Genomic DNA, 25537 nt, shown 5'->3' with positions numbered 1-25537 from the left:
AACTTCATTTTTTCTGCTCTTGAAAAATTGAAATATGTAGTTTGAATCTTTATTCATGTGGCAGACAGTACTTCCCAGTGCTGGGATCAGATATGTGCAGGTTCACACTTTTTTTTCTCTGGTTGCAGAACAGATAATGCTGTTTGTCCTTGAAATGTTTGTCTTTGATCAACTACAAAATGGGGATGAGGGAAAATCCCGTATACCCAGATCCATTATAATCCATTAGTGAGAATAAAAACTAATGAAATAGACTGAAGTTGTACAATGTAACGTTTTCTTATTAATTTATAAAAGATTTTTTGTTTTGAAGTGGGATGGGTCTCCCAGCTTAGTCAAAGTAGCTTTAGCTTCTGGCAGTTCTTGTTTCATGTGAATCAGAGTGAACCCATGTTAATCAAAGAAAAAGGAAGTTCTTGGTCATTTTAAGGGAGTGGGCCTTTTAATTCTAGCATTAATTTTTTAATGGGATGTTAGTATGAATAGAATTACTGTCATTCTGTAGATATGAAATTGTTATGAAATACAGTTTAAATGAGTGTGCTATTTGGTTTGCTTCTCTGTAGAACACAGGATATAGTTGTAATTTGCTTTAAATTGACTGACTGAACAAGGTTCTGGTTTTGTGAGTTGTAGTATTTCATTACCACATAATACTAGAAAGTTGCAAGTGATGACTGTAATTAATACAATTCTGACGAAAAGGAAAACATTGCAAAAATATAAACCCCAATGTTTCAACTGGTAGAAACTAGAATTATGACTTTTCAGCTTATGCAGCTTGTAATTACAATGGTCTTAGGAAAGGAGTGAGAATGGTTCAATCTGTCCTTGTGAACTTTGACTCTTGACAAGTCTTATAAAGGAATCTGAGTCAGGCAACCATTTAATCTGGTTTTCTTTTCTAAATTTCACACTGTTGCAGTTAGGAAATAGAATTTTCTACTTTCACCTGCAAAAAAAGAAAAAGGCAGCTCTTTCCTGTGATTCCTTTTAGCTCAGTGCTTTTTTGGAAATTCAAGACCATAATTGTTTGTACCAAGAGATTCTGGAAGGTGCTGTGGTGCATGCGATGAGACCACTAACATGGACCAAGTGCACGACAGCACCCACGTTAAGCCGGGGACCTGGCTTAAAGCTGCCTTGTTCATGCGCTGTTGATGCTGTGGCTGCTTGGCCTTCTGCAGCTCAGACCTGCTGCTGAGCACTGTGCAGCTCTGGAGGCAGAAAAACATTTTGATGGAGGAAAAATATACCGTAGTTTGTCTTCTAGGTCTTCATATATGATTCTGTGTACGTGTAGGATGAAATACTGCTTGGAATTGACCATATTGTGCCTGTGTGTATGGAGCACTTTAAACAACAAGAGGGTTGGTTGCCAGCTGGAGCGCTGAGGTGGCGTTGGTCCTTATGGAAATTCACAACATGGCTGTGTTCTCTTAGTTCCTCCATCTATAGGGGAATGTGGCTGAGGAGGAACTTGAGATGGTATAGCAGGAGCTGCCTTTTTTGTGTATGAAACAGCTGAGATGGGACAAAGAAGCACCTGCAGCTATTGCCAAGGCAAAAGCATTGCAACACGATTGCTCGCTGTACACCAGCAGCAACATGAATGCACACAGAAGTGCGATGTCTTAAGAATTTCATTACCTGTGAGAAATGTCTTTGGAATTTCCTTTCATCTGGAACCTTCAGTTCAGCTGCAGATGGTAAATTCTAAGTACCTAGTGAAAGGCTTGTTTTTCTAGTGCATTCTATAAGCATAAAGCAGTTGTTTTTCTTGTTATTTACATTAGGATGGCATTTAGAGGCCAGTGTCACAAAAATTTTAAGGTCTTATCAGTCAAGGAAGAGTTGGCATAACAAATGGGGGGGAAATAAAGGTAGAAGAATTTATTTTTTTTCAATCTTCGGGGCCACGTTGTTAGGAAATACAGACACATTTTTTCCCTGTATTTCCTTGTAAAAAAGTCTCAGATGGTAGATATCCTTTTGCTTCTTGTTTTTGGCCTGTGTTTTGTAGCTTAGCATCTTTAGAGGTCACTCTCACTGAGCCGGCAATGTGTGCTTGCAGCCCAGAAGGCCAATTAAATCTTGGGCTGCATCACAAGGAGTGTGGCCAGCAGGTCAGGGAGGTGATTCTGTCCCTCTGCTCTGCTCTGGTGAGACCCCACCTGGAGTCCTGTGTCCAGCTCTGGAGCCTTCAGTGCAGGACAGACATGGGCCTGTTGGAGAGGGGCCAGAGGAGGCCACCGAAATGATCAGAGGGATGGAACAGCTCTGCTGTGAGGACAGGCTGAGAGAGTTGGGGTTGTTCAGCCTGGAGAAGGTTCCAGGGAGATCTTATTGTGGCCTTTTATGACTTAAAAAGGGCCTGTAAGAAGGATGGGAACAGACCTTTTAGAAGGGCATGTAGTGATAGAACAAGGGGTAATGGTTTTACACTGGAGGAGGTGAGATTCAGGCTAGATATGAGGAAGAAGTTATTCTACAGTGAGGGTGGTGAAACACTGCCCAGGTTGCCCAGAGAGTTGGTAGATGCCCCATCCCTGGAGACATTCAAGGCCAGGCTGGACGGGGCTCTGAGCAACCTGATCTGGTTGAAGATGTCCCTGTTCATGGCAGGGGGTTTGGACTGGATGAGCTTTGAAGGTCCCTTCCAACCCAAACTATTCTGTGATTCTCTCAGAACTGTTCAGGAGAAGGTTTGTGATGTCTGAACAAAAGATTTATATATTCAAGAGACTTTTGGAAAGGACTGTAAGTTACATAAGCTCAACAGCTCCCAGAGGTGAGAAGGAATCTGAAATACTAAGTTGCATAGATGGCCATACATGCTTGTCAGCTTCCAGTTTGTGTTGTGATACTAACGTGTTTTTGCAGAATTGTTATTGTAATGTTTTCCTACTTTTTTTGTGTTATTTCTCTGCTTCTTCTGTGATGATGGCTCCTGAATCTCTGCTGTCTCTTAATCATTGGGATCCATGCTCGTTCTCAAGGATCCATGAGATGCACAGACTTTGTGTGTTAAGATAGCTGGAGTGATGGCTCTTTCTAATTTCGTTTTAATAGCTACAGCTAGCGTTCTTAGTCTGTAGTTAAGATTGTTGCCCTCAGGTTTCTAGAGGTGATCTTGGAGGAAAATAATGCTTTACCACTGTTATAAATACATAACCAGAGTCTTTCTCCTTTTCTTTTAATTTTCTTTTCCTTTTTACTACATTTAACTGCTATATTGCAACATTATTCCTCACATTTCAAACTCATAGAAGTTGAGAAATTCAAATGTATGGTTCCCTCAACTGCCGTAAGTCTACTATATTGCGCATTACACTAGTAGTAAAAATCTTCCCTCTGGGATAGCAACTTTTTATGTTTCTGCTTTTTTACTCTTTAACTTTCTCAAATTTTGGTTTTAAGTTGTGGCTTAAAGTGAATTTTTACTGGAGAGATGTGAACTACATTTGCCAGGTGGACTGGGGAGGGAGTGAAGTATCTTCTGAAAACATACTGAAACTTTTAAAACCTGAAAATTTCCACATAGTAGACTCTCATCTATGAATAGATAATTACTACACAATTAAACCTAGAGGTTCATAAGCAGTTAACTTTGCCTTTCCGTAATGATACCTTCTCCTGAACTAGATTTTTAGTTATTGCCTGTGGCAATGCAGTTTTGATAAAGCTCTTACAGTTTCATGTCTTCACTTCTTAGTTTGTGTATGTAAATAGGTTTGATGACTGAAAGTCTGCAGAACTGTTTAAAATATAGTCCTAATTTTTTCCTGTTAGTTTTTCTTCTTCTCTTCTGAGGTTGAATTGCTTTTGTTTTTAGTGTAGTTTGGAAGTGTTCATGTTAAAAGAATTAATCCCCTGATCAGACCTTTTTGGTAGTTTGTTTGAATTAATTTGTATAGTGCTACAGCGAAATAAATGAGATGAGCAAAAGTTTTATGTGTGCTTCTTTTCCTTTGCACTAAGAGAAAAAAGAAAAACAGTTTAGAGGTCGGAGGGATCAATATAGTTAATATTATTTCAAGAACGTGTTTAAGGAAATAAAATCTCAGATCTTACCTTCTACTATGAAGTAGGAAAAATGACTTTTGAGGGAAATATTAACTTATATTGTAGTACTTGTATTCATGTCTAGATTGACTTCTGGTGGGAATGGGGAAGGTTATTGTGGTCTATGTGGAAGTTAAAGCAGTGATTTGGAGAAAGAGAAGCTCTTCTGCTAACTGGCCTATGTGGATCTGGGAAAGCAGCAGGAACAGCTGGCAGAAGTACCCATAGGTACTAGTTGTGGGGAATTTTTGAAGAGGAGAGTGAGAGCTTGAAGCTGTGAAGGAACCAAAGAGAACATGAGCTGGCATCAAGGAAGGAGGGAAGTGTCACAGGAGCTGCTATGCTGGAACCGAGCTGCCATTCAGAGGGACCTAGACAGGCTGGAGAAATGGGCCAGCAAGAGCCTTGGGAAGTTCAGGAAGGACAAATGCAATGTCCTTTTCCTGCAACTGAAGAAACTCTTACTACTATAAAGTCTGGAGAATGACTGACTGTGAAGCAGCTCTGCTGAAAAGGACCTGGAGGCCCTGGTGGGCACAAGCAGGACATGAGTTGGCAGGGAAGGCCAACAGCATGTTGTCCTGCAAGAACAGATATACAGCCAGGAGACTGAGCAGTCAGGCTGCTGCACTTGTTCAACCACATCCAGAATACTGGCCCCCAGTGGAAAGACATCAGTAGACTGGAGAGAGCTCAGCAAGAGGCAACGGGGGTGACTGTGAGGACTGGAACACTTAAAGGCTGAGAGAGCTGCTTGTGTTCAGAGGAGGTTTCTGGAGAAGGTTTCACATGGGCTTTTGCATACAGCTTTTGCATACGTTCCTGTAGCGTGTGAGCTGAACAGTGCTTGTACTGTTTATCCACAGAGCATTAACAAGGTTTTCTTTATATTTTTGGCATGTTCATGCCTGACTTGTCCTGTCTTCCTCTACCATGTGTGTCTGTTGTCTGCATTGTCCTGACCTGTACCTTGGCTTACCTCTACCAGTCTTCTAATGAAAATGCATTGCTACCATTGTCTTATTTGTCTGGCACCTTTTTACAGGGTTTAGAACAAAATTTCTTCCCTGAACCTCCATTATGCTTTATAAATATACAATTCTGAAGGACTATTGTCACTTTATGGTGCCAGACAGCTTTGATCTTACTTGGAGTTCAACTGTGTCTTTAAAATAACCCATTTTGATTTTGTGAACTGTTGCCTCACAATTTAAGTTGTATGCATCAAGGAAGAGAACCACAGTGAGCTTCTGAACTGCGATTCTGCAGTGTTGGCTGATTTTTCTGATGTTTAGATCATTCAGTCTAGGTTGTTTTAGGAGGAAAAAGGAAGTTCCCCTCTCCCAAAGTTCTGTTATAGGTTAACCACGTGGCTAAAACATAGCTTGATTTGTTTATGTGAAATTAGATATAACTTTTCTTCCCTAGTGGCAGAGTTGCTTCAGAAGACCTGTCATCACAATGTGTGCAGCAGGAATTCTGAAGGGTTGTTAACTGTGGCAGCCAAGAACACCTGCTAGTTTATGTGGATCAGTTTTCCCCAAATGTGGGGTGTTTCTGGCACTCTGGTTTGGGCACCAGCTGTACTTCAGTCTTGATTAATTTGTGTCATGTCCTATGGATATTCCTGGAAAATGAAGACCTGTTCTCTCTGCCCACCACTTTTGGATCACATAGTATATTGAATAATTGGAAATCTAAAAATATATGTAATCAGTTATGTAGTTACATTTATTAATTCACTACTGAACCACTGTAATTGTAGAACAAGAATGTTTTCACACAATATAAAAAGTGCAATACATATCATAGCTGTTTAAGACTACATATCTGGGTGGGATGCATTTGTTGTTATATTTCATCCACAGTTATAGAATAATTGTGGCATAATGAAGCTGTTTCAGAGCCATTAGAATTGCAGAGCAACAGCAACTGGCACTGATTTCCCCATTGCTGTCTGAGAAGATACAGACTTTGGCCAAATGAGTTTCTGCATTAAATTGGAAAAAGAATATTTTATAAAACTTCTCTTGCAGATCATGTATTATATACAACTACGTGTATTATATATATAACCTACTTTCAATACCTCTGTCTGTATGTAGTGGGATTACAGAAGTGCTAATTTGAATATGAAGTCTAAAACACTTTACAGTGTGCCTACAGTAAAATATGGAAATCATAAATTCTGGTAAGTGTGCAAGTGTCAGCAGGGGGAAAAGAATATTTGAAGGTTCAGGATTTTATATTCCTCTTATCACAAAACATACATTTGAGATAATTCAAAACATAAGTGTCATGAAGTTGGAATCGAGCACATTCTTCAAAAACATTTTGAGTAGATAACAAAACCATCTGATGGAAGCGCTACCTTATTTTATAGTTCAGAATCTTCACATACGGCTTTCTTACCTTTAACAGATAAATACTGAGTGTCTTACTGAAATGAGTTATGTTCAGAAGTATGCTAGTATGTAACACACAAGCTTTCAAATGTAGGATTAGTGTTTATAACTTTTATCAGACAATGAGATGATTTAAAAAAAAAAAAAAAATAAAATTTCATCTACTTCCAAAATTTTTTTAGAAAAAAACCCCAGACCTACTCTTAAAATTGTGCATGTCTTTTCAGCAAAAAAAATAATGTTTCCTAAATGTGTTGGGGTGAATTGCCCTTTTGCTTAGAGTCTGTATTCAGTGTGCACAAGTTTACAGGGAAAAAGTTTTTAAAAAATCACCTAATCCTTAACTAGATGAGTTTCAGAGCCAGAGCTGCTGTATGAAATGCTTGAAGGAAAAAAAAAAAAACACAAGAAACACAGAGTTGCCATTGGTAATAGAAAGAATTGAACTCTGACCTTAAAACTGAATTAGACCTTCCTCTTTTTAAAGCCTGTCCTTGGAGAGCAAAAATAATCTGGAGGTTTGAATAAATGCAGTTGGTAGGATACAGAAGCTACAATAGCATGGACCTCTTTTGTCAAAGCAAAGAATGGGAAGAATTGCCAAGCCAACGTAAACAACAGTGAAAAGAGCAATATAGGAAAACTCAGCTCTTTTTGAAGAAATAGAGTTGAATACTGTCAATTTACTGGGCTCCAATCATATTTTTTCTACTGTTGAAAAGAGAGGAAAGGATGGGGAAGGCAGTGGCTCAGGAAAAAAAAACAAAACAAAACAAAAAAACCCAAAAAGACAAAAACAACCCTGCGCTAATATTTATGTAGAGTTATATTATGGCACAGCTGATAGTTTCTTTTAGTTGGAAAAGGTGTCCTTCTGCCTCAGTGGCTGCTGGGATCTGTCCCTGTATCTGGAATTTCAAGCGAGTGCCCAGCGCACAGTGATGCAGACCTACCCTGCCCGTGCCTCTGACCTCTGGTGGGTTTCAGTTTCCAGAACAAAACAGCAAAGTTGGACAGGATAAGAACAGAGACCGAGTTCTGGATGCCACAGAACGGAGTTTGTGCTCGTCTGACAAGCTGCCTGTGCGTGCTGAATTCACTGCCTGCAGCCCCGTGAGATGCAAGCACTGTGCGCAGGGCCTCTGCGGTGCTTCCCACGGGCACCTCTGCACCTGGATTTGCTGCATGTGTGTTGTAAACAAAAACATGGTAGAAAAATGGAAGTCCTACCTCTTCATGTATGTCTTCATTTCTGTATCTCTTGTTCTTCTCTGTCTCATCTGCATTTATGTTTTTGAGTTTGCAGACTGCAAGTGTGTTTCGCTGCCTGAAATTGTTCTCAACTCTCTTATTTCCATTTTACCAGCTACTATTTCTGTGTGAGTTAAAGGAGTCACCGCTAGTGGAAATCTGAGGGGAAAAAAAAAATCTATGCTAAAACTTCACTATCAGTTAAGAAAAATCTTGTGATAAATGTTGAGATTAATACAGTGTTTAGTAATTTCTTTGCCTTTATAAAAGCCTCAGGTACAGGGATCTCCCATTCTTTGCTGGCATCGAGACTTTTTTATTCCAGTCCTTGTATTCGAATTCACATATGAAGAATTTTTCAAAAGTCTTCAGAAAGAGGAGAGAAAGTAAGGACGATTGAATACAGTCATGTAGGGGGCAGGAGGGAGTTATGGATTTTTATTTTAGCCTTGTTGAGGAGGTGAATGAAGTTACAAGTTTTAATTGGTGTGGTTTGTATGGTTTTTTTTGTTTTGTATTTGTTTGGTTGGTTTTGTTTGGTGGTGGTGTTCTTGTTTGTTTGTTTTGTTTTGTTTTCCCCTGAACTTAGCAAGAAATGTATCTCTTAAGACTGACTTTCCATTATTGCTGATTTCTACTATGATGAGATCTTTTACACTTTTTATTTTTTTGGTGGTGTTTTCTTTAAGCATTTAGAGGAGATAGTCATTGAGTGTTGCTTGACTCTTGGTGAGAGCTTCAGAAATCTAAAGTTCCTCTCTCAACTTATTCCTCTGCTGAACCTGAATACTTTTTAAATGGGAAATCAAGCCAGAGCAGAAAATACTTCTAAGAGTTTTCCATGGCTTATCCATACACCTGACTTAAAATATTTAACTGTAACCTTTTCTACTGTGAGAAGGGAAAAAAGATGAAGCAGACATTTCCCAGTCAAGATAGCAATTCATGACGATTCTTTTCCATGAACTGAAAAGTCTTTTCCACTTTAGTATTTTGTGGTGGGGTCTGTTAATAAGCTTTCATGAAAAACTTTTGAAGTATGCTTATATTACTTCTTCAGTTAATGTGTCTGGACAACTGTAGGTTTCATTCCTGCAAAATCTTGTGCTGAAACATGAGATTGGTCTTGGTAGCTTTGGCCAGAGTGCGAATGGCGAACAGCAGTTGCCAAGGGAATAGAATATAGGTACAGGCAACCGCAGCACAGCATTCACCTGGAGTTTCTCAAGCGTCTATAATATGTGGCTCAAATATTCCACTAGATATTTTCTAGATGTAGTAGACTCCTGTGACACTTTATTAGAAGAATTCTTAATATTTTTGAACCCAAATACACCTTTTTTTAAAATCTATGTCATGCAGCGAGTAGCTAACAGCTTAGCTGCATATAGTGTAAAACAGTATCTGCTGCTGTTCATATGAAATGAGGCCTCGGTGGTGCTCACAGTGTTGTAGGGAGTAAAACCAGTGAAATGTCATTTCCTATTTAACTGAAACAAAAAATGAACAACTTTTTATCAGTCTTAACATATTCATTATTTTCTTTAGGGATTTTTCAGTCTACTCTGGCTCTCACAGAAGAGATGATCACACACTTCTTACGTTTTGCATTCATGTTGCTTGTCTCTCTGCTTTGCAACTCTTTTCTGTTGAGGAAGGCAGGCAGAGGGAGGTAGAGCTGCATGTTGCTTCCTCACTTGATGAATTTTGGAGGTGAGGGGAAAGGGTGAAGCAAATCATCTGTCATACAAAGAGAGCAAAGCCTGGCAGCTTGGATTGAGTGAGATCTTCCTCAGTAAGCATTTTTTAAAGCATTAAGCTGTCAACTTCAGTTGAAACTATAAGCCATAGTGTGGTGATGGAGAAGTTATTTTGAATGGAGTCTGTACTTAATTCATGACTTCTGTTAATTTGAAAGGATTCTATTTTAAAGTGTATTTTGAAAAAATATTTGGAGCAGTTGCATTTTATAGGCAAACCCAAGTGTGTTTTGTGTTACTGGAATAGGGAGGAAAATACTTTTAGATGGGGAGAGGGAAGTACAAATTATTTTCTGAAGGGCTGGATAGGTGATTGCATCAGTCTGCAAAAAGAAGTGTTTTCTAGCAACTTCTGTTTTGAGGTGGATTGCTTGCATAAAAATTAAACTATTTAGTCTCAAATATTGTTTACAAGAGTCAGGAAAGGGACTCAACTAAGTTTAGAATAATTGAAGGGAAGAAACATGTAATTCATCATTGTATTCAGGTCAGTTAAGAAAATTTACAACCCTTTTGTGCTATTGCATCTGTTAAGAAACAGTTTCTTAAGTGGAGCTATAATCCCAGAATGTAACTTTACCATTGTCTATGGTTATTATGGCAATTATGCAGGATGTAGCAGCTTAATTAAGAAGAACATGTTCAATGCGGTATTTGTCAGTACAGGCTTGAATTGGTAGACTTTTTTCTTCTTTTTCTTTTTTATTTTTTTCTTCAGGTCTCAAGCGGAGGGCTGGTAGCATTAGGAGAGTGTGTATGAGTTCTGGAATGTCTTCTCATTCGGATATCACATTCGTGCTTCTGTGGCTTTAATTTCGTGATCTAAACTTCTGCTGTCTTTGTTCTTCTAACAATTTGTTAGCCAAAAGGGGAGAATTTGGAAGCTTAAATATCGATTAAATCTGTGCACCTCTTTCCTTACTATTTTGCATGACTTCCGTCTGTCACTGAGAGCAAAACCAATGAAAGAACAGCCAAACCAAAGCAACTTTCCCAGAAGCGCCTCCTGGGTCCCTGAGGTGACTCGGGAAGACTTGTTCTGATGGGATGCACTGACTTGACAGAGCCATGGGCACTCTGAAGGTGACTGCTTGGAACAGGAATTTGCCTTCAGAGTAATTACAATAAATGGTACCTGCTGCAATTTTCTAATGGAGCTTGATGTAAATATCTACTTGTCATGTGTCCCCTCTGTCTCTCCCCTGTAGTTAGGTGTTTCAGAGACTCAAGGAAAAGCCAGAGTTGGGAAGAGAGGAGTAGGGGCACAGTTTGTGTTGCCTTAATAAGGGGCTGGGTGAGAGAGTGACTTGCAAAGAGGGGCAGACACAGCTGTTCCTGCTGTTCTTCCCGGAGCTGTGGGAAGGAGACTAAGGGAAGGGCAGGATGTGCTGTGAGTGCTCCTCCCAGCTCAGCTCCGTGATTCTTCAGCTTCTGAAACTGCCCAGGCCCTTGAGCTCCATTATGAAAGCTTCCACTGCCAACTGGTCCTTGCCAGTGACTGAATCTGCTTTTACCCCTGATTGTTGTATATAAAAGCTTGTTAAAATGATTTTATGTAGTCAAGTCTTACAGGCCCATACTGTATCTGAGACTTTTTTTCTTGATACAGTAAAATAACAAAATCTTAGCATTACAATTCTTGAAGGCAGAACACTAGTTAAAGTATTAGTATGTGTAGAGGAAAAAAAACTGTAATGTAAATTGGAGTTGTTACCTGAAAATCTCCTCTTGCTGTTATTCTCTTCTGGTAGTTCTGCTTCAGTTTTGCAGACGTGATTTAACATAGTTTCTAGAATGAAGCCCTTGTCCTCTGCTATAGAAAAGCTCTAGTTTTCCTTTATTTTTTCCCCTTTTTTCTCTCCTCTTCCTCCCCCCACCCCGGTAAGACACTGTACTGGGCAATAAAATTTTGTCTGATTTAATGTTTTTATTTTGGAAGGGATAGTTAATCACACTTTGGCTTTTATTTGACATTTCAACAGATAAAGCGGACACTTCCATAATTACTTTCTCATGTATGATATATGGAATATGACCTTATGAACCCAGTTTTAAATACTTATTTTTAAAATTAATTGATAATGTAAGACTTAAAGAAACAAACCCCTAATTCCCAAAGTACATGGCCTGAATGTTTCCAAAGTCAGAAGGTGACTTTATTCCTGGTGCTTATACCATAAATTTTAATTTGGAGTTTTCTTTATTAATTATTTTTCAGTGATGTTACTACGTGGTGTCTAGTTATAAAGATAATTGTGTAGTGTTTTGCCCAGGTGAACTGGAATTGAATGCAGATGTTACTGTAGCTGCGACTCGGCAATTAGCAGTTTTCTATCTTCTCCCCTCTTTTCTTTTGACTTTTATAGCCTGCAAATCTGTCTCTGCCAATTTATTGCTGGATTTCTACTGCATGTTTCATTGGGAGGGCTGGAATCCCTGTGATAAAACGTGGGGCATTATTGTTAGTGCACAGAGGGGGGAAAGGATGAGTGGCTGACCTGGGAGAAATGTGTGTGTCAGGGCAGGGCAGCTGGGATGGACATGCCTTAGTTTCTTAAATGTGTTTGATGGCTGTTGCTAAATGAGATGGACTTACTGATTTTAGTTTGTTTTGGCTCTTAATATATTGTGAAATCAATTTGTGTGTTGGAATTGTGTTTCTTTTTAGGCTACTGAGTTACAGTGCTGCTTTCAAGGGGTGAAAAGATTGTATCAGTTGTTAATTTATAAACAGGGATTGTCCATGTAGTGTTGCTATTGCTGTTCATTATCAGGGTCAGGAGAAAACGAATGCGATTTAAAATAGCTTATTGCTGTGTATGCTGAAACTTTAATGTCTTTGTGCATGGTTTCCTTCTTATTTCTACGAATGCCAGAACCTATATAGCTCTTCTCCCCCCCCTTAGTTTATGTTCTACAGAGCTTGAGATGGTTTTCTTGGGTTTTATGCTGCTTAAACAACGAGCCTGCAACAACAAGCCATAACTAATCATTCTAGTAATAACCCATGGTGTTCTTAATCTGCATTTTAAACAGATTTTTATTTTTCTTCAACTTCAGTATTTAGAGAATATTCACTGTGGAAGTTTGTAGTGAGAAAACCACATTAAACTTAATTGAGAAGATCAGTACAGCAGTGCATATCTTGTTTCAGTTCAGTACAAGGATTTGTGCTAAAACTTGAAGAATTATATGGGGTTTTTTTCCGGCTGTGAAGATCATAGATTTTTGCTCATTTCAGTCTTCCATGACAGCACATGGAGTCAGAATATTTATTGTGAAGCAGTAAAAATTCTTAAAGCATGTCATGTTTTTTTTTTTTCCGTTTTGTAAAATGTATGGTCAGTAAGAAATATAGGTGGCATAGAAGTATAAGTAGGATATGTGTTTCTACAGATAAGACCATACAGGCAAAATCACACATGTATAGCTGCATTAAGAAGTGATGAATCTCAAAGAATTGGTACTGTAATTGAATTATATGCTTATGAATTCACTGAAATGCTTGCTTATGCTTTGTATTCAATTAATTGAATGTCATCACAATTTTAAAAAGCGCAAACATTGTGTAAAGTTTCCCTTTTCTGTTACACTAGTTATAAGCAGGGGAAATTAAAAATTCTTCCTTGGAATGAGCAGAAACATCGTGAAGAAGACTGGTGTGAAAAAGCAGAATGCAGGTAAGTATATTGAAAAGGCAAATGTTTTTTTCTATATTAATGTACATTTCAGATAAAGAATTTAGTTACTGACTCCTAAAATGTGGGAAATACCCAGTAAGACTCACTTCTTATTTTTGTGCACACTAACTAGACGTTTTAGCTTTCCCAGTGAGACTGAGCAAACCTTCTTTCCTGTTACAGCCTTATGCTCTGTGTGATTATGTGATGAGTGACTTTTGCATGTGAGCAGGGGGAGGTTAATGCTGTAAATCCAGATTTATTTATTTATTTTTCATCCTGCCATGTTACTTATTGACCATAATACTGTCATAGAGCATTAATGGGTCACAAAATTGCCTTTTACTGTGCACAATTTGGATGAGGGAATAGAGTGTACTAGCAGCAAGTTTGCTGATGACACCAAGCTGGGAGGAGTGGCTGACACGCCAGAAGGCTGTGCTGCCATCCAGCGAGACCTGGACAGGCTGGAGAGCTGAGTGGGGAAAAATTTAATTAAATATAACCAGGGAAAGTGTTGAGTATTGCATCTGGGTAGGAACAACCCCAAGTTCCAGTATAAGTTGGGGAATGACCTATTAGAGAGCAGTGTAGGGGAAGAAACCTGGGGATCCTGGTAGACAGCAGGATGACCATGAGCCAGCACTGTGCCCCTGTGGCCAGGAAGGCAAATGGAATCCTGGGGTGTATTAGAAGAGGGGTGGTTAGTAGGTCGAGATTGGTTCTCCTTCCCCTCTACTCTGCCCTGGTGAGACCGCATCTAGAATACTGTGTCCAGTTCTGGGCCCCTCAGTTCCAGAAGGACAGGGAACTGCTGGAGAGAGTCCAGCGCAGGGCAACAAAGATGATTAAGGGAGTGGAGCATCTCCCTTATGAAGAAAGGCTGAGAAAGCTGGGTCTCTTTAGCTTGGAGAAGAGGAGACTGAGGGGTGACCTCATTAATGTTTACAAATATATAAAGGGTGAGTGTCACGAGGATGGAGCCAGGCTCTTCTCGGTGACAACCAACAGTAGGACAAGGGGTATTGGGTTCGAACTGAAACCCAAGAGGTTCCACTTAAATTTGAGAAGTAGCTTCTTCTCAGTAAGGGTATCAGAACACTGGAACAGGCTGCCCAGGGAGGTTGTAGAGTCTCCTACTCTGGAGACATTCAAAACCCACCTGGACGCCTTCCTGTGTAACCTCATCTGGGTGTTCCTGCTCCAGCAGGGGGATTGGACTAGATGATTTTTCGAGGTCCCTACTAATCCCTAACATTCTGTGATTCTGTGAGGAACAGATGGAAAGCAGAGCTTGGGCATACCTGTGTCTTCAGCAGAAAGGATTTTTTTTTTTCTTTCATGATCTCCCTGATGTTTGGAATCTCTTCCTAGTTACTTTGCTGACAAAAAATAACAGTTACTGTGACTGGCATTTGAATATCATCAAATTATTGGTGTAATTGTAGGTCGATTATATCATTTTGTTTCAGAACAAACAGAACTTTAGGAGAAAGGCTGATGTGAAAAAATGTGAGCAAATGTATTCTTAAACATGTGCTTTTTTTTCTTAAAAAAAAAAGGGTGGTTGTTGAACCAACTTTACAAGATGAAGGTGAATTTCTGTATGAAACGCAACCTGACTTACTGAAGTACAGGACAACTGACCTTTCAGTCGATCTCGTTACCGATTGGTATTTGAGCAGAGCACAGGAGATTGAAAAATACTCAATGCAGGTGAGAACAGCAGCGAGGAAATGATGACGGGTGACTTGGGCTGATCAACTTTCTTCAACAGGATTCTGTTGTGATGTATTTTGATGGGACGCTTTTCCCTCAGTAATATACACTGCGTCTCAATCTTCGTTGTGACTTTTGAAGGTTATTTTTTTTGCGTGTGTGTGGGGAGGGGTTTGTTTTGTGGTTTTGTTTCATGGTTTTGTTTCGGTTTGTTTTTCTTTTTTTGCCTTTGCAGCATACTTATGCTTGCTCTAAAGTTTAGTCAGCCAAATAATTAATCCATAGGAATGAATAGGAAGCCAGTAGATTCCCTTTCACCTGACTCTACCATAGCAGACTGTAGCATTTCCATAGTCCATGAAAAATGTTTACTATTACATTTTATGTTTGTAACATGTTTTATTATCTGTCATGTGATACTGTGCCATATGTATATCCCTGCATGGCAGCTGCACGTGGCACTCATATGCCGGTGTATGGTACTGTCATTATTTCTTCCTGGCAGGTTTATTGTGAGTCTGTGGGAGAACCATGCAGCTTATTTTTGCCTTATTTACTTCATAGTTTAAAAATACTTGAATCTCTGTGTGGTAGAGATAAGCACTGCAAGTAAGAATAGAGCTCGTCACTGATGTTTACTGGTATTTTATTGCTTCTCAAGCCAAATTAGCTGCGTGAAAAGGAGGCTGACTGGAAGTATCACTATGAGTTAGTTCCGATGGACGAACTCTTTTATTCTTCAAGTTTGAAGCCCTCCAAGGTTCTTTAATCATAGTTCCCTGTGATCTTAACAGCCTATCAGTAGATATGGAAATAAAAACAACTTCCAAGGATCAATTAAATTACTAACACATACATGAAATTGCGTTCTACTCTTCCAGACTTATGTCTGCCTCACTGAATACATGCAGCCAATATTACGGTGTTTGAAATTGAAACAGAATCTTTCATATAAAGTTATTTTCAGTCACCAGGGAAAAAGACTGTCATTCTCTTCTGTGAAATAAAATGCAATAATTAAAGTTATTAATTCATGGACAGATACAAAAGTCATGTTACATGCAGAGGTATGCATAACTTCAGTCAGTTAACTCATTATTTTAGTTTAAAGCAATCCTTTCAATTCCTTGCAGTGAGATGAGGTGATGTATCTCTGTGTGTGATCTTGAGAAATAATAAAAAACAGTTTTCTCCTAATTTACATGCATCAATAGGGCACATCTGGGTCAAAAGACATGTAATGACATCATTCACTAGGATTAGGCATTTTATTTGGTCTTTATAATGCTGAGAAGTGCAATCTGTTTAAGAATATACAGGCCACAAAAACTTGTAGGAACGTAGAACTGCCTACTAAGCAACAGGAACAGGGAAAGAAAATAGACATGCAAGCAGGACACAGACTGCACTTGAACTTGTGGTTTTTTGAAACAGTTACATGGTGGTTTTTATTGTTTTTCAGGTGGACTGTGCTCTGTCCCTTGTTCGTCTCGGTATGGAGAGGAATATTCCTGGTCTGCAGGTGCTTTGTAACAATCTGATCACTCTTGAGACAGTAGTTTATGAAACTGATGGTGATCGAACCTTAACTTTGAAGGAACTTGTAGAGATGAAGGACATTGAAAAGCTGAGACTGCTGATGAAGAATGTAAGTATTTTGAATAAATCAGTAAGTATACCTTGATTTCCGCTAATCCAGGTTACCCTAGATCCTGTGTGTATGAAGATACTGTTATTGGCTGTCATTTTTCTGATGAACCACCATGTTTAATTCAACAAGAATTCAACACTTTTACTGTTCCTTTTTGTTATGGTGGGTTTTTTTCCTTTGTTTATTTGTTTTTAACAAAAACTAAAATGGCTTAGTTTTCTCAAACACTTGTTTCTTCATCCTAGGCTTAGGACTAATGTTAATAAATCCACTCTTTTGAAAACTGGGAATTGCTTTTTCGTTGACCTTTTCTAAAGGATCTTCAGGGTAGCTGTTAATGCTGAAGATACAACAACATTGGTTGTTTTCTTTGGATGTTTTTTGGTGTCTTTAAATATCGGCAAAAAAAACCTTAATATTTGCCTCTGCAGCACGTGTGTTTTAATCTTCTCTGCATTCAGCCGGTGCTGGAAGAGTTGAAAAATACCTAGAGATTGAACAGGGATCTGAAATTCAATAGAAGAATATGTAAGCACCAGGGGAGAGTATTCATGCATTTGAAGCTCTTCAGAATTTTCAAAATTCTGCTAGTAATTGTGTAACTACTCAGAATTTATTTTTCTGTCTTGGTTTCTTACATACTGAAAGTAATGCTACTCTGACATGAATGCAAGCCGATCCTTCACTCGTCCCAAAACTGCAGGAGGAAGACAGCGAGACTTTCCTTGCGGAATGGGCTTTATGCCTGTATGGCTTGGTTTCCCCGAGCCATTGGGTAGCGGAAAGATGATGGGTTGTTTCAGTGCTTCGTGACGTGGTGATCAGGGCAGCAGTGGGGAAAGTCAGGCTTCAGCTCTTGGTTGTGATAGGTGAAGATACCGTTTCAGTTACGTTGATCAAAATATGAATATGTTCTGTGCTTTTTTTATGTGTGTGGGGTCTTTTTGTTTGTTTGCCTGTTTTTGTTTTTTTTTTTTTGTCTTGTTTGGTTTTTGTTTTGTTTTCTTGTTGGTTTTGGACAATAAAGCTGAACTAATTCTTTTTTTCCTCTAACTCATTGTGCTTGCCAGTCCTCTGATGAAAAATATGTGAAAAATGTTTATCAGTGGATGATCCCTTTTCTCCATCGCTGTGAAAACCAGTCCCCTGGTATTGCAAATTCACTTTTTAAAGAATATTTAGTAACGTTAGCAAAGGAAGACCTGACTCTACCTCTGAAGATATTTCAGAATTCAAAACCTGCTGTAAGTATAGAGCCCTGTTGATTCTACTGGCTTATTTGGGAATTCTTGTCCTGAAGAGGTGATTTCATAAATAGGTTTTGTTTGCCTTCTAAATCAGATTGTCTGTCTGATCTTTCCCTTCTTCTTGGAGCAAGGATTGGCCATGTTTTATAAAATATTGATTTAAAAGTGTGTGTGTGTATATATATAGATGTACATATATATACATATACATATATATATATGATTGAACTAAACTTTCCTTGATGAGATTGTCAAACCAATGTAATTATGATCTTGACCTAGCAGAACAAAAATCATTGTAAAGATTCTTCTTTGAAGTAATTTTATGGTGATGTGTTTAAAGTAACGTCCTGGAATATCTGGTTTTTGAAAAGTAATTTTTTCCTGAGGAGTTTATTAGCAGTAGATTTCCAGCTGTTTCTCCCTGCCCTGCCCCTACCCCTCTCTTTCCACAACCAATGTAAAAAATAAAATGGGGGCCATTAGAATGGAGCCAAGAATTCAGTGAGTAAGGGTTGAAGTTACTTTCCATGTGAGTATTTCATGCTGTTTCTACAGTTTAAATAATTATTCCAGGGCCCATAAGCACATTTTCGCACATTACTGAACGTTCCAAGTGTATGGACAGAAATCAACCAGTGAAGGAAAAACACAACTATTTTATATGTATTGATACGGTTGTACATATTAAATAAATCTGACAAATGTTTTCAGTAGTCGCTTTCATCTGCCCTGCACCCTCTCCACCTCTCAGATTTATGAATGACATAATGACGTACCACTGTTCTTTCCAGCATCTGCGGTGTAGGAAACCAGCCAAGTTATGTTTCAGGTTATAATTGCAACAGGTACTTAACTAAGTTGCTGGCAAGAGACCTTCTAATTACAAGACGACCATTTATTTACTTGGAGTACACATCTTTTTATAGAAGAAACTTCACTGGTGAATTAGAAACAGAAAATTAAAAATAATGTGCTTTCTTTTCTTATTAGTGTCAGCAAAAAATTATTCCTGATCAAGACCAGCTTATGATTACAGCATTGGAATGTATTTATAGTTGTGAACGAGATGACCAGCTCTCTCTCTGTTACGATATCTTGGAATGCCTTCCACAAAGAGGATATGGGTAAACATTTTCAGCAAGTTATTTCTAAGTATTTTAGATAAGTTAAATATAGTTGTGAATTAATACTTTAGTCGTTAAGTCACTGAAAGGTAGGTAACGTTACCGGAATTTTCTGTTCCTATCTGAGTTGCTGTGGTCATACGTATGTTTGTGCTGTATATGTACTCTATCAAATAATGGAAAAAACATGGTTTAAAATAGCAGCCTGGCCCAAGGCTTCTGTATTAGTCTCGTAGACTTTTATATCTTGGTGAATTAAGATCAAGTGTTAGGTCTGTCTTACTGGTTACTTACCAGTTAGTGGCATCTTCCACTTAGCTTGTTAGCAGCAACATGGCCCTGTGAGAGAGGTCTCTATATGGAAGACCTATGTGAAGGACAAGTAATTCTCAAGAAAGTGAAAGCATGAGGAGGAGATGTAAATTATTCTCCCAGTATCTTTTAAATGTGGGAAGGAGACAGCTGGAGAAAAGTGTAAGGAAGAAGGAAAAGCTCTGTTCTTAGGAGACTGGGGGACTCCTCTCACTTTTAGCTTCCTTCCAACGTGAAGCCAACTGTTTTAATCTTGTCAAGCAAACACATATTTGATTTTCATCAAGGAATGTTCCAAACTGCTTGTCTTTATGTAATGTGAATTATATGAAGAAATTACAAGAAGTATGGAGATATATTTATTGAATATTAATTGTATAATATCTTTGCAGGCCTGAAACAGATAAGACTAACACTCTTCATGATGAAGTAGATGAACTGGAACAAATTCTGAGGTACTTAATTTTGCTAAAATAAGTAATGTACTCTTACAGAAGTCACTAGGCATAGCCAAGAACTTCTATGACAAGAATGCAGCAAGAATATTTATCTTGTGTTTAGTGCTGTTGAGAAGATAATCTATAAGTTTTTTATATTAACAACTTAGAAATTTATAGCTAAAATGCTACTGGAATATAATAAAACTGCACGGATGTTTTTTCCTTGAAATAAAAGCCTTTTTTTTTTAGGAAGAGGAGCGAGGTTACTTATGAAATGTCCTGGGAATTTGGTTTTGCTCTTGATGCTCTGTAATGCTTTGAATAATCAAAACCTAAAAGCTGTGGAGATATGTCATCAGGTCATTGGTGATGTGCATTTACCCTAAAGTATTCATTTTTTTTGAGTAAATAATGTTACTCTGGCTCATCCACGCTGTTATGGACTTTATGGAGACTGCATGTGCAGTGCATTATCTGGGACAGCTTTAAGACGGTTACAACAGAAGTAGTTTTACAGGATTAAAAACCATTGTCTATCCATTTACAGTGTGTCAGAGCTGTTGGAGAAACACGGACTTCAGAAACCCGTTTCCTTTGTGAAAGACACCAAGGACAATGCGGAGGAGGCCCGGAAGCTGATGATTAGGCTGACGAGGCACACAGGTCGCAAGTTAGTATTCAAAGGCAGATAAGAGGGAAAGGACAGAGAGATAACAAGTACTTGCAGTCAGAGAGTGTACCTGTTTTGTTGCAGTGGGGAACCACAGTGTTCAAACCGCACATGAAATACAAATAACACATTTGTTAAACTGGTGATCAACATGATTAGTGTTTTAGCTGCATTTTCCACATTTGGAAACTCTTGTCTTGCTTTAAACCTGTTGCAATATGTTTGTGTTCAAGTAAACAAGCCTAAAAGGCACACTGGCTGCGAAATACTGCAAGATGATGAACAATAAAAGTTAACATTGTAAATGAGGTCCTTTAAGACCTATTTAATTTTATTGAGAGTGTAGGATTTGTGAAATAACACTGTTTTTTTTTGTCGTGTTTTCTTAGGACCTCTTGTAATAGGGTAATTTATTGATTTTTGCGTATCGATTCTACCTCTTTTATTTCCAGTATAATTTTTCAATTTTGCTCTTTAAGAACTACTTCGTTTAACTCGTCTTCCAGGTGTAGATGAATTATTACACAGCTCTTACCATAAGCAGCTAAAAAGATTTGGCCATCGGAAAAACAGTGTTGGTTGTGTTTTATCTTGTTCTGTTTTGTTTTGTTTTTTTTTTCTCTTATTTAGAGGACACATGCACAACAGTTTACTGGTGATGGTAGGGTAATATTTAACTTGGACATGCTGAAAGCTTTTTGGCTTCTAAGAACCTTTCTTTAGAAAGATCAAGTCAATGCCTCTTTAGCAAAAATGCTGATTTTTCGCTTTTTGTACGGACCCTTTGTTTTGCCAAAATGAGAAAGCTAATGCCACATGAGAAAATCACTTAATTGGACAAGCTTTTGTAGCTTAAAAAAGTCTTTTTTTAATCTGAAAGGCTCAAGATAACGTCAAAAAACTTCCGCAGTGTTTTACTAATAAAAGGTTTGATAGAACAAATGAAGTTTTATAGGAAGCTTTGTGAGTAAACCGAGATCCATGGATCCAGAGGGTCAAGAATCTGAACACCATTCCAATTTAAGGAGCAGTATAAACTTGAAGCTCTATTTGCCAGTGATGGCATGCAATTGATTACTCCTTTGAGAATTTCCTGTAAGAAACAGCATTTTAATGATCCTCAGTTGCTGTTACCAGTTGTTTTTACCCAGCTGTTCCTGGATCAGCTGGAAGACAGCACTTCCAATGCCCTGATGTACCACTGGGAGTTATCAAAACCTGTTAGGGGGATCCTGATAAAGATTGCTTGAATCTCTGTATTATCCCACAGAAAACAAAGAGAAAAAACGCTTGGCATACTGCATTGTTGTCATCAAACAACTTTATCCCACAGACATTGTTTTAATGTTAATATTAAAAGCATTCTGTCTTTAAATCGCTTTTGGTTAAGAGTCGAATTAAAATTAAAATAGTGTTTGAGAACTCATATTTTTGTTGATGGAACTGTAGTGTTATCTAATGCTTTTCTTCAATTTGTTAAGGAAGAGAATATTTAATTTTAAAAATGTTCATAGGCAACCACCAGTCAGTGAGACACACTGGAAGGAGTTGCTCCAGGATATGTTAGACATGCAACAGAAGGTATATACGTGCTTGCATTCAGATACTTGCTATGAGGTGAGTTTTCTTACTGATTGTGTCCTAACTAAGCTACAAATTCTCATTTCATGTTGTTGCACACAAATGTAAATATGTTTTCATGTGTTATGCTGTTTTGTTGTCCATTGGCCCTTTTATGGTATTTTCAATCAAATGGAATCTTCCAGTGTTAATTCAAAAAATTAAAAGCTCTTCTAATAAATATCCTCTATATCCTTTAGTAGAATTCAACAGTCAGTTTCTTGAGACTTTGTAATTCTACGCACAAATGTGTTTATTAACAAACACTTAAACCAAATGAAAATAAACAATCTTTTAGCTAAATATTATCTTCAACCAGGCATATATTTAACGTGAAGTTCTGGTTTGATAATATCTGACATCATTATAGGACTGTGGACTTTCTACTGCTTACACTTGAAGTAAAATAATGTGAGATGAGAAATCCAGTTTCATTGAAGGAAAAAAATACCCTAGCATGTGTATAAACTCCAAACCTACGTCATTAATATTTGCAAAGGACAGCTATTAGACTGATGTAGAATTTGCTGTGACCTGTATTGTTTATCTACTTTTTCACTTTAAAATACTGCAGTTTATTACAGAAATAGTGCTCTGTCCACTATAACTGGTGTTTAAATAGTGGTGTTTCTTTTAAGAGTATTTATTATTACAGCCAGCAGATTTAATTACTTAGGGCTACCAATCTGATTAGCTCTTGGGAGAAGTTTAGAAAGAAAATTAGAAAAATAAAATTGTAGGAAAAAAGCAATGCACTTATATATAGAAAAAAAATCACTCTGTAGTTGTACAATTTGAAGTTGCTCAAAGAAAAGTGGGATCTATTTCATGTTCATGGTTTTGTGATAGGCTAAGGCTTAGTGTACTTGGAATTTTTTCTTAAGTGCATTTTAAAAAATTACAATGCTAGAGTACTCTGAAAATAATAGCATTTGCTTTACTCTGATCTTAATGTAAGTTCTTAATTAATATTAAATTATTTTTAACCTCTGTATTATGTGATTTAAAAAAAAATCACAACAAAGGCCTTTGAAAAATGATCTGGGAATGCTGAAAATGCTTTGAAATATACAGCTGTCATGCAATTATACTTTGAGAAATTGATGAGGCAGTAACGATTTACAACCGCGTGAGGTTTGTATTGGGATCTTTTTTAGCATGATGCTTACGCTAGTCTGCTTGCACAGAAAGTGAATCTTGTCCTCTGTAAGAGGGACTTAATGTCCATGAATTTTGAGAGCACTAAATTGTATGTATGTGATCTTTAAGGAAGAAGGTTCAGCTGTCATTCTTTCCATCTTTCACTGTCCATTGAGGATCAAACTATAGTGAAATGGAAGATGATCCAGTTGTATGATGTGTTTTAAGAAGCACTGAACTGTATTCCTTTCCAGAGCATGAGAAGGTTTGGAGAGGTTCTTCCTAGTGAAGAAACATTTTAATTTCAAGGTGCAATTGGACAGGGTGCTGGATGGTCTCATCAGTGCCCCCTTTCCCACAAAAGCTGGCACCAGATGAATTTTCAAGGTCTCTTTGAACCTGGCTCTTCTGTGATTCATTGGTTCTATTGAATTTGTTATGAAGTTTAAAACCTTTGATAAAGGTGATATTGTTGCAACTGCGATATTTTCTGAAGTGATTAAATGCATATGTTGCTCTTCATTAGGACAATGTTGACTGTAATAAAAAAAAAAAAAAGGAATTGAGATCTTTAGTGTCTTAAAGCGGGCGAAACTTTGACCTGAAAGTAACAGGTGTTTTGTGGCAGATGCAGCATTATATTAGTATGCATTCTTTGAAAACAGTCTTGATTGAAACTTAAAAACACATCTTATATGCTCAGTTCTAAATATTTTTAGTTTCTTTGGGGATACAAAAATTCTTCCCATGTTGTTGGTTTTAAGGCGTTATTACTGAGCTGCCTTTTCAGATTCTAACACCCTTTTAACACCTCAGAATGTAGGCATAAATAATTTCTGATCTCTAAATCATACTCTAAAAAGGCAGTTAATAAGCTTTATTTTGGTTTTTTTCTGCAAAATAACTCGCTACTAGTTAACTTGAGCTTTATTTAAATGAATCGTGGAAATACTCTCCTTAGTACATGTTACTTCTTGGACTGAATATATTCTTTTGACTTCAAAGATCCTTTTATTCAAAGGGGCTGATTCCTTACAATGCAGATAAGCTTACTAGAAGCTGCTGGTGCAGATCATTCAATTATTGTTCTTTCTTTTAGATATTCACAGAAAGTCTTTTATGCTCAAGCAGTATAGACAATATCCACTTGGCTGGGCAAATGATGCACTGCAGTATTGGGTCTGTGGATCTACCAAGTTCATCCAAAGGGAAGTCACAGTACCGGGTCAGCTATGCAAAAAGTATTGAACTAGTTTTGGCTGCTGGCAGAGAATATTTTAATTCTTCAACAAGTTTGACTGATAGCTGTATGGATTTGGCCAGGTATGTTTACAATTATATATGTAAATACATATGTCACTGTTTTAATTGAAACCATTATTTTGTTTTCTCTATAAGAAGGGGGGGAATCTTATGTGGGTTTATCTTCATGTAAAATTACATGGTAAATGGAAACAATATCTTTGGCTTCTGTAAGATTTTTTTGTTTGGTTGATTTCTTTCATTTGTCTTTTGTTGTGGGTTTATTTTTATTTTTGTTTTGTTTTGGTTTTTGTTTGTTTGCTTTTTTTCTTCTTCTCCACCTTGCCTGGTGTGAGTGTACACCATTGCTGTCCCTGGTTACTGGAACGATCTGTTACAGAATTCAGGTAGAAGGAGAAGAAATGTGCAAGTCTTTCTCTGTGGATAAGAAGCTTTTTGTGTGTGTCAAATGAACCTTTTCCATGTTACAGCATTGAACCACAAATGTGGCCCCCAGTTACTATCACAAGAGAAAATAGCGTTTTGCCGCTTCTTTAATTTCTTTTATTGCTTTGGTCTTTCCCAGTTCTGAGAGTTCATTTGAGGCCATCTTTTTTTTTTTTTTTTTTTACATTAAGAAATAAGCCAAATAATTCTTTAGAAAGGAGTTCAGGCATAGAGCAGCATTGCGAGATTGCAGTGTGGGTGTTCATTCTTTTATAGATTTAGATATGGAAATACTTTCTTTCACAGTTTAGATGCAGATAGGTAAAATAATGGGCTATTGCCTCTGTAGAAGATTGATTACCTTGGCTTACCATAAATATGTAAAATACAGGCATGTCTTAATATTTCCAGCCTTTCCCTTTTACTCTAAGAATGTGCTGTTTCATTGTTGTTGTTTTTATGCATTAATCCATATGAGTTTTACTTTTTATATTTTTTCCTTAAGGTGTTTACTAAAAAAAAAAAAAACAAAAACACAACAAAACACAAACCCATAAAAACAAACCAAAATCCCCTAACCAAACAAAACTACTTATGTCTCAACTACAAAGGAAGACATGTCTTTATAAAGTGCTACTTTCCCTTAGACATGGGTACACTTACCTACTAATTACAAGAAAAGGATCAAATTTTTCTTCCTCTCAAGATACGAATTCATCTTGAGCCATAATGGTAGGTACATACACGTTACCAGGTTTTTT

General features: G+C 37.7%; 1 protein-coding gene across 3 annotated transcripts in view; it reads left to right on the top strand.

The window, feature by feature from the left end:
• NBAS (NBAS subunit of NRZ tethering complex) overlaps window positions 1–25537 on the top strand; it is a 185089-nt gene that overhangs the window by 32280 nt on the left and 127272 nt on the right. For all 3 annotated transcript variants that reach the window (XM_071807074.1, XM_065834472.2, XM_071807075.1), the window contains exons 22-30: window positions 13078–13161; window positions 14724–14877; window positions 16343–16528; window positions 17602–17775; window positions 18772–18905; window positions 19610–19672; window positions 20205–20327; window positions 21842–21944; window positions 24187–24410. In XM_071807074.1, the coding sequence (XP_071663175.1) occupies window positions 13078–13161; window positions 14724–14877; window positions 16343–16528; window positions 17602–17775; window positions 18772–18905; window positions 19610–19672; window positions 20205–20327; window positions 21842–21944; window positions 24187–24410 (1245 nt within the window). The remainder of the gene's footprint in view (window positions 1–13077; window positions 13162–14723; window positions 14878–16342; window positions 16529–17601; window positions 17776–18771; window positions 18906–19609; window positions 19673–20204; window positions 20328–21841; window positions 21945–24186; window positions 24411–25537) is intronic.

This window comes from Patagioenas fasciata, chromosome 3, assembly GCF_037038585.1.
Source record: "Patagioenas fasciata isolate bPatFas1 chromosome 3, bPatFas1.hap1, whole genome shotgun sequence".
Lineage (NCBI taxonomy): Eukaryota > Metazoa > Chordata > Aves > Columbiformes > Columbidae > Patagioenas > Patagioenas fasciata.
The sequence above is the reverse complement of the archived record's forward strand: the minus strand, read 5'-3'. Positions and strand labels throughout refer to the sequence as shown.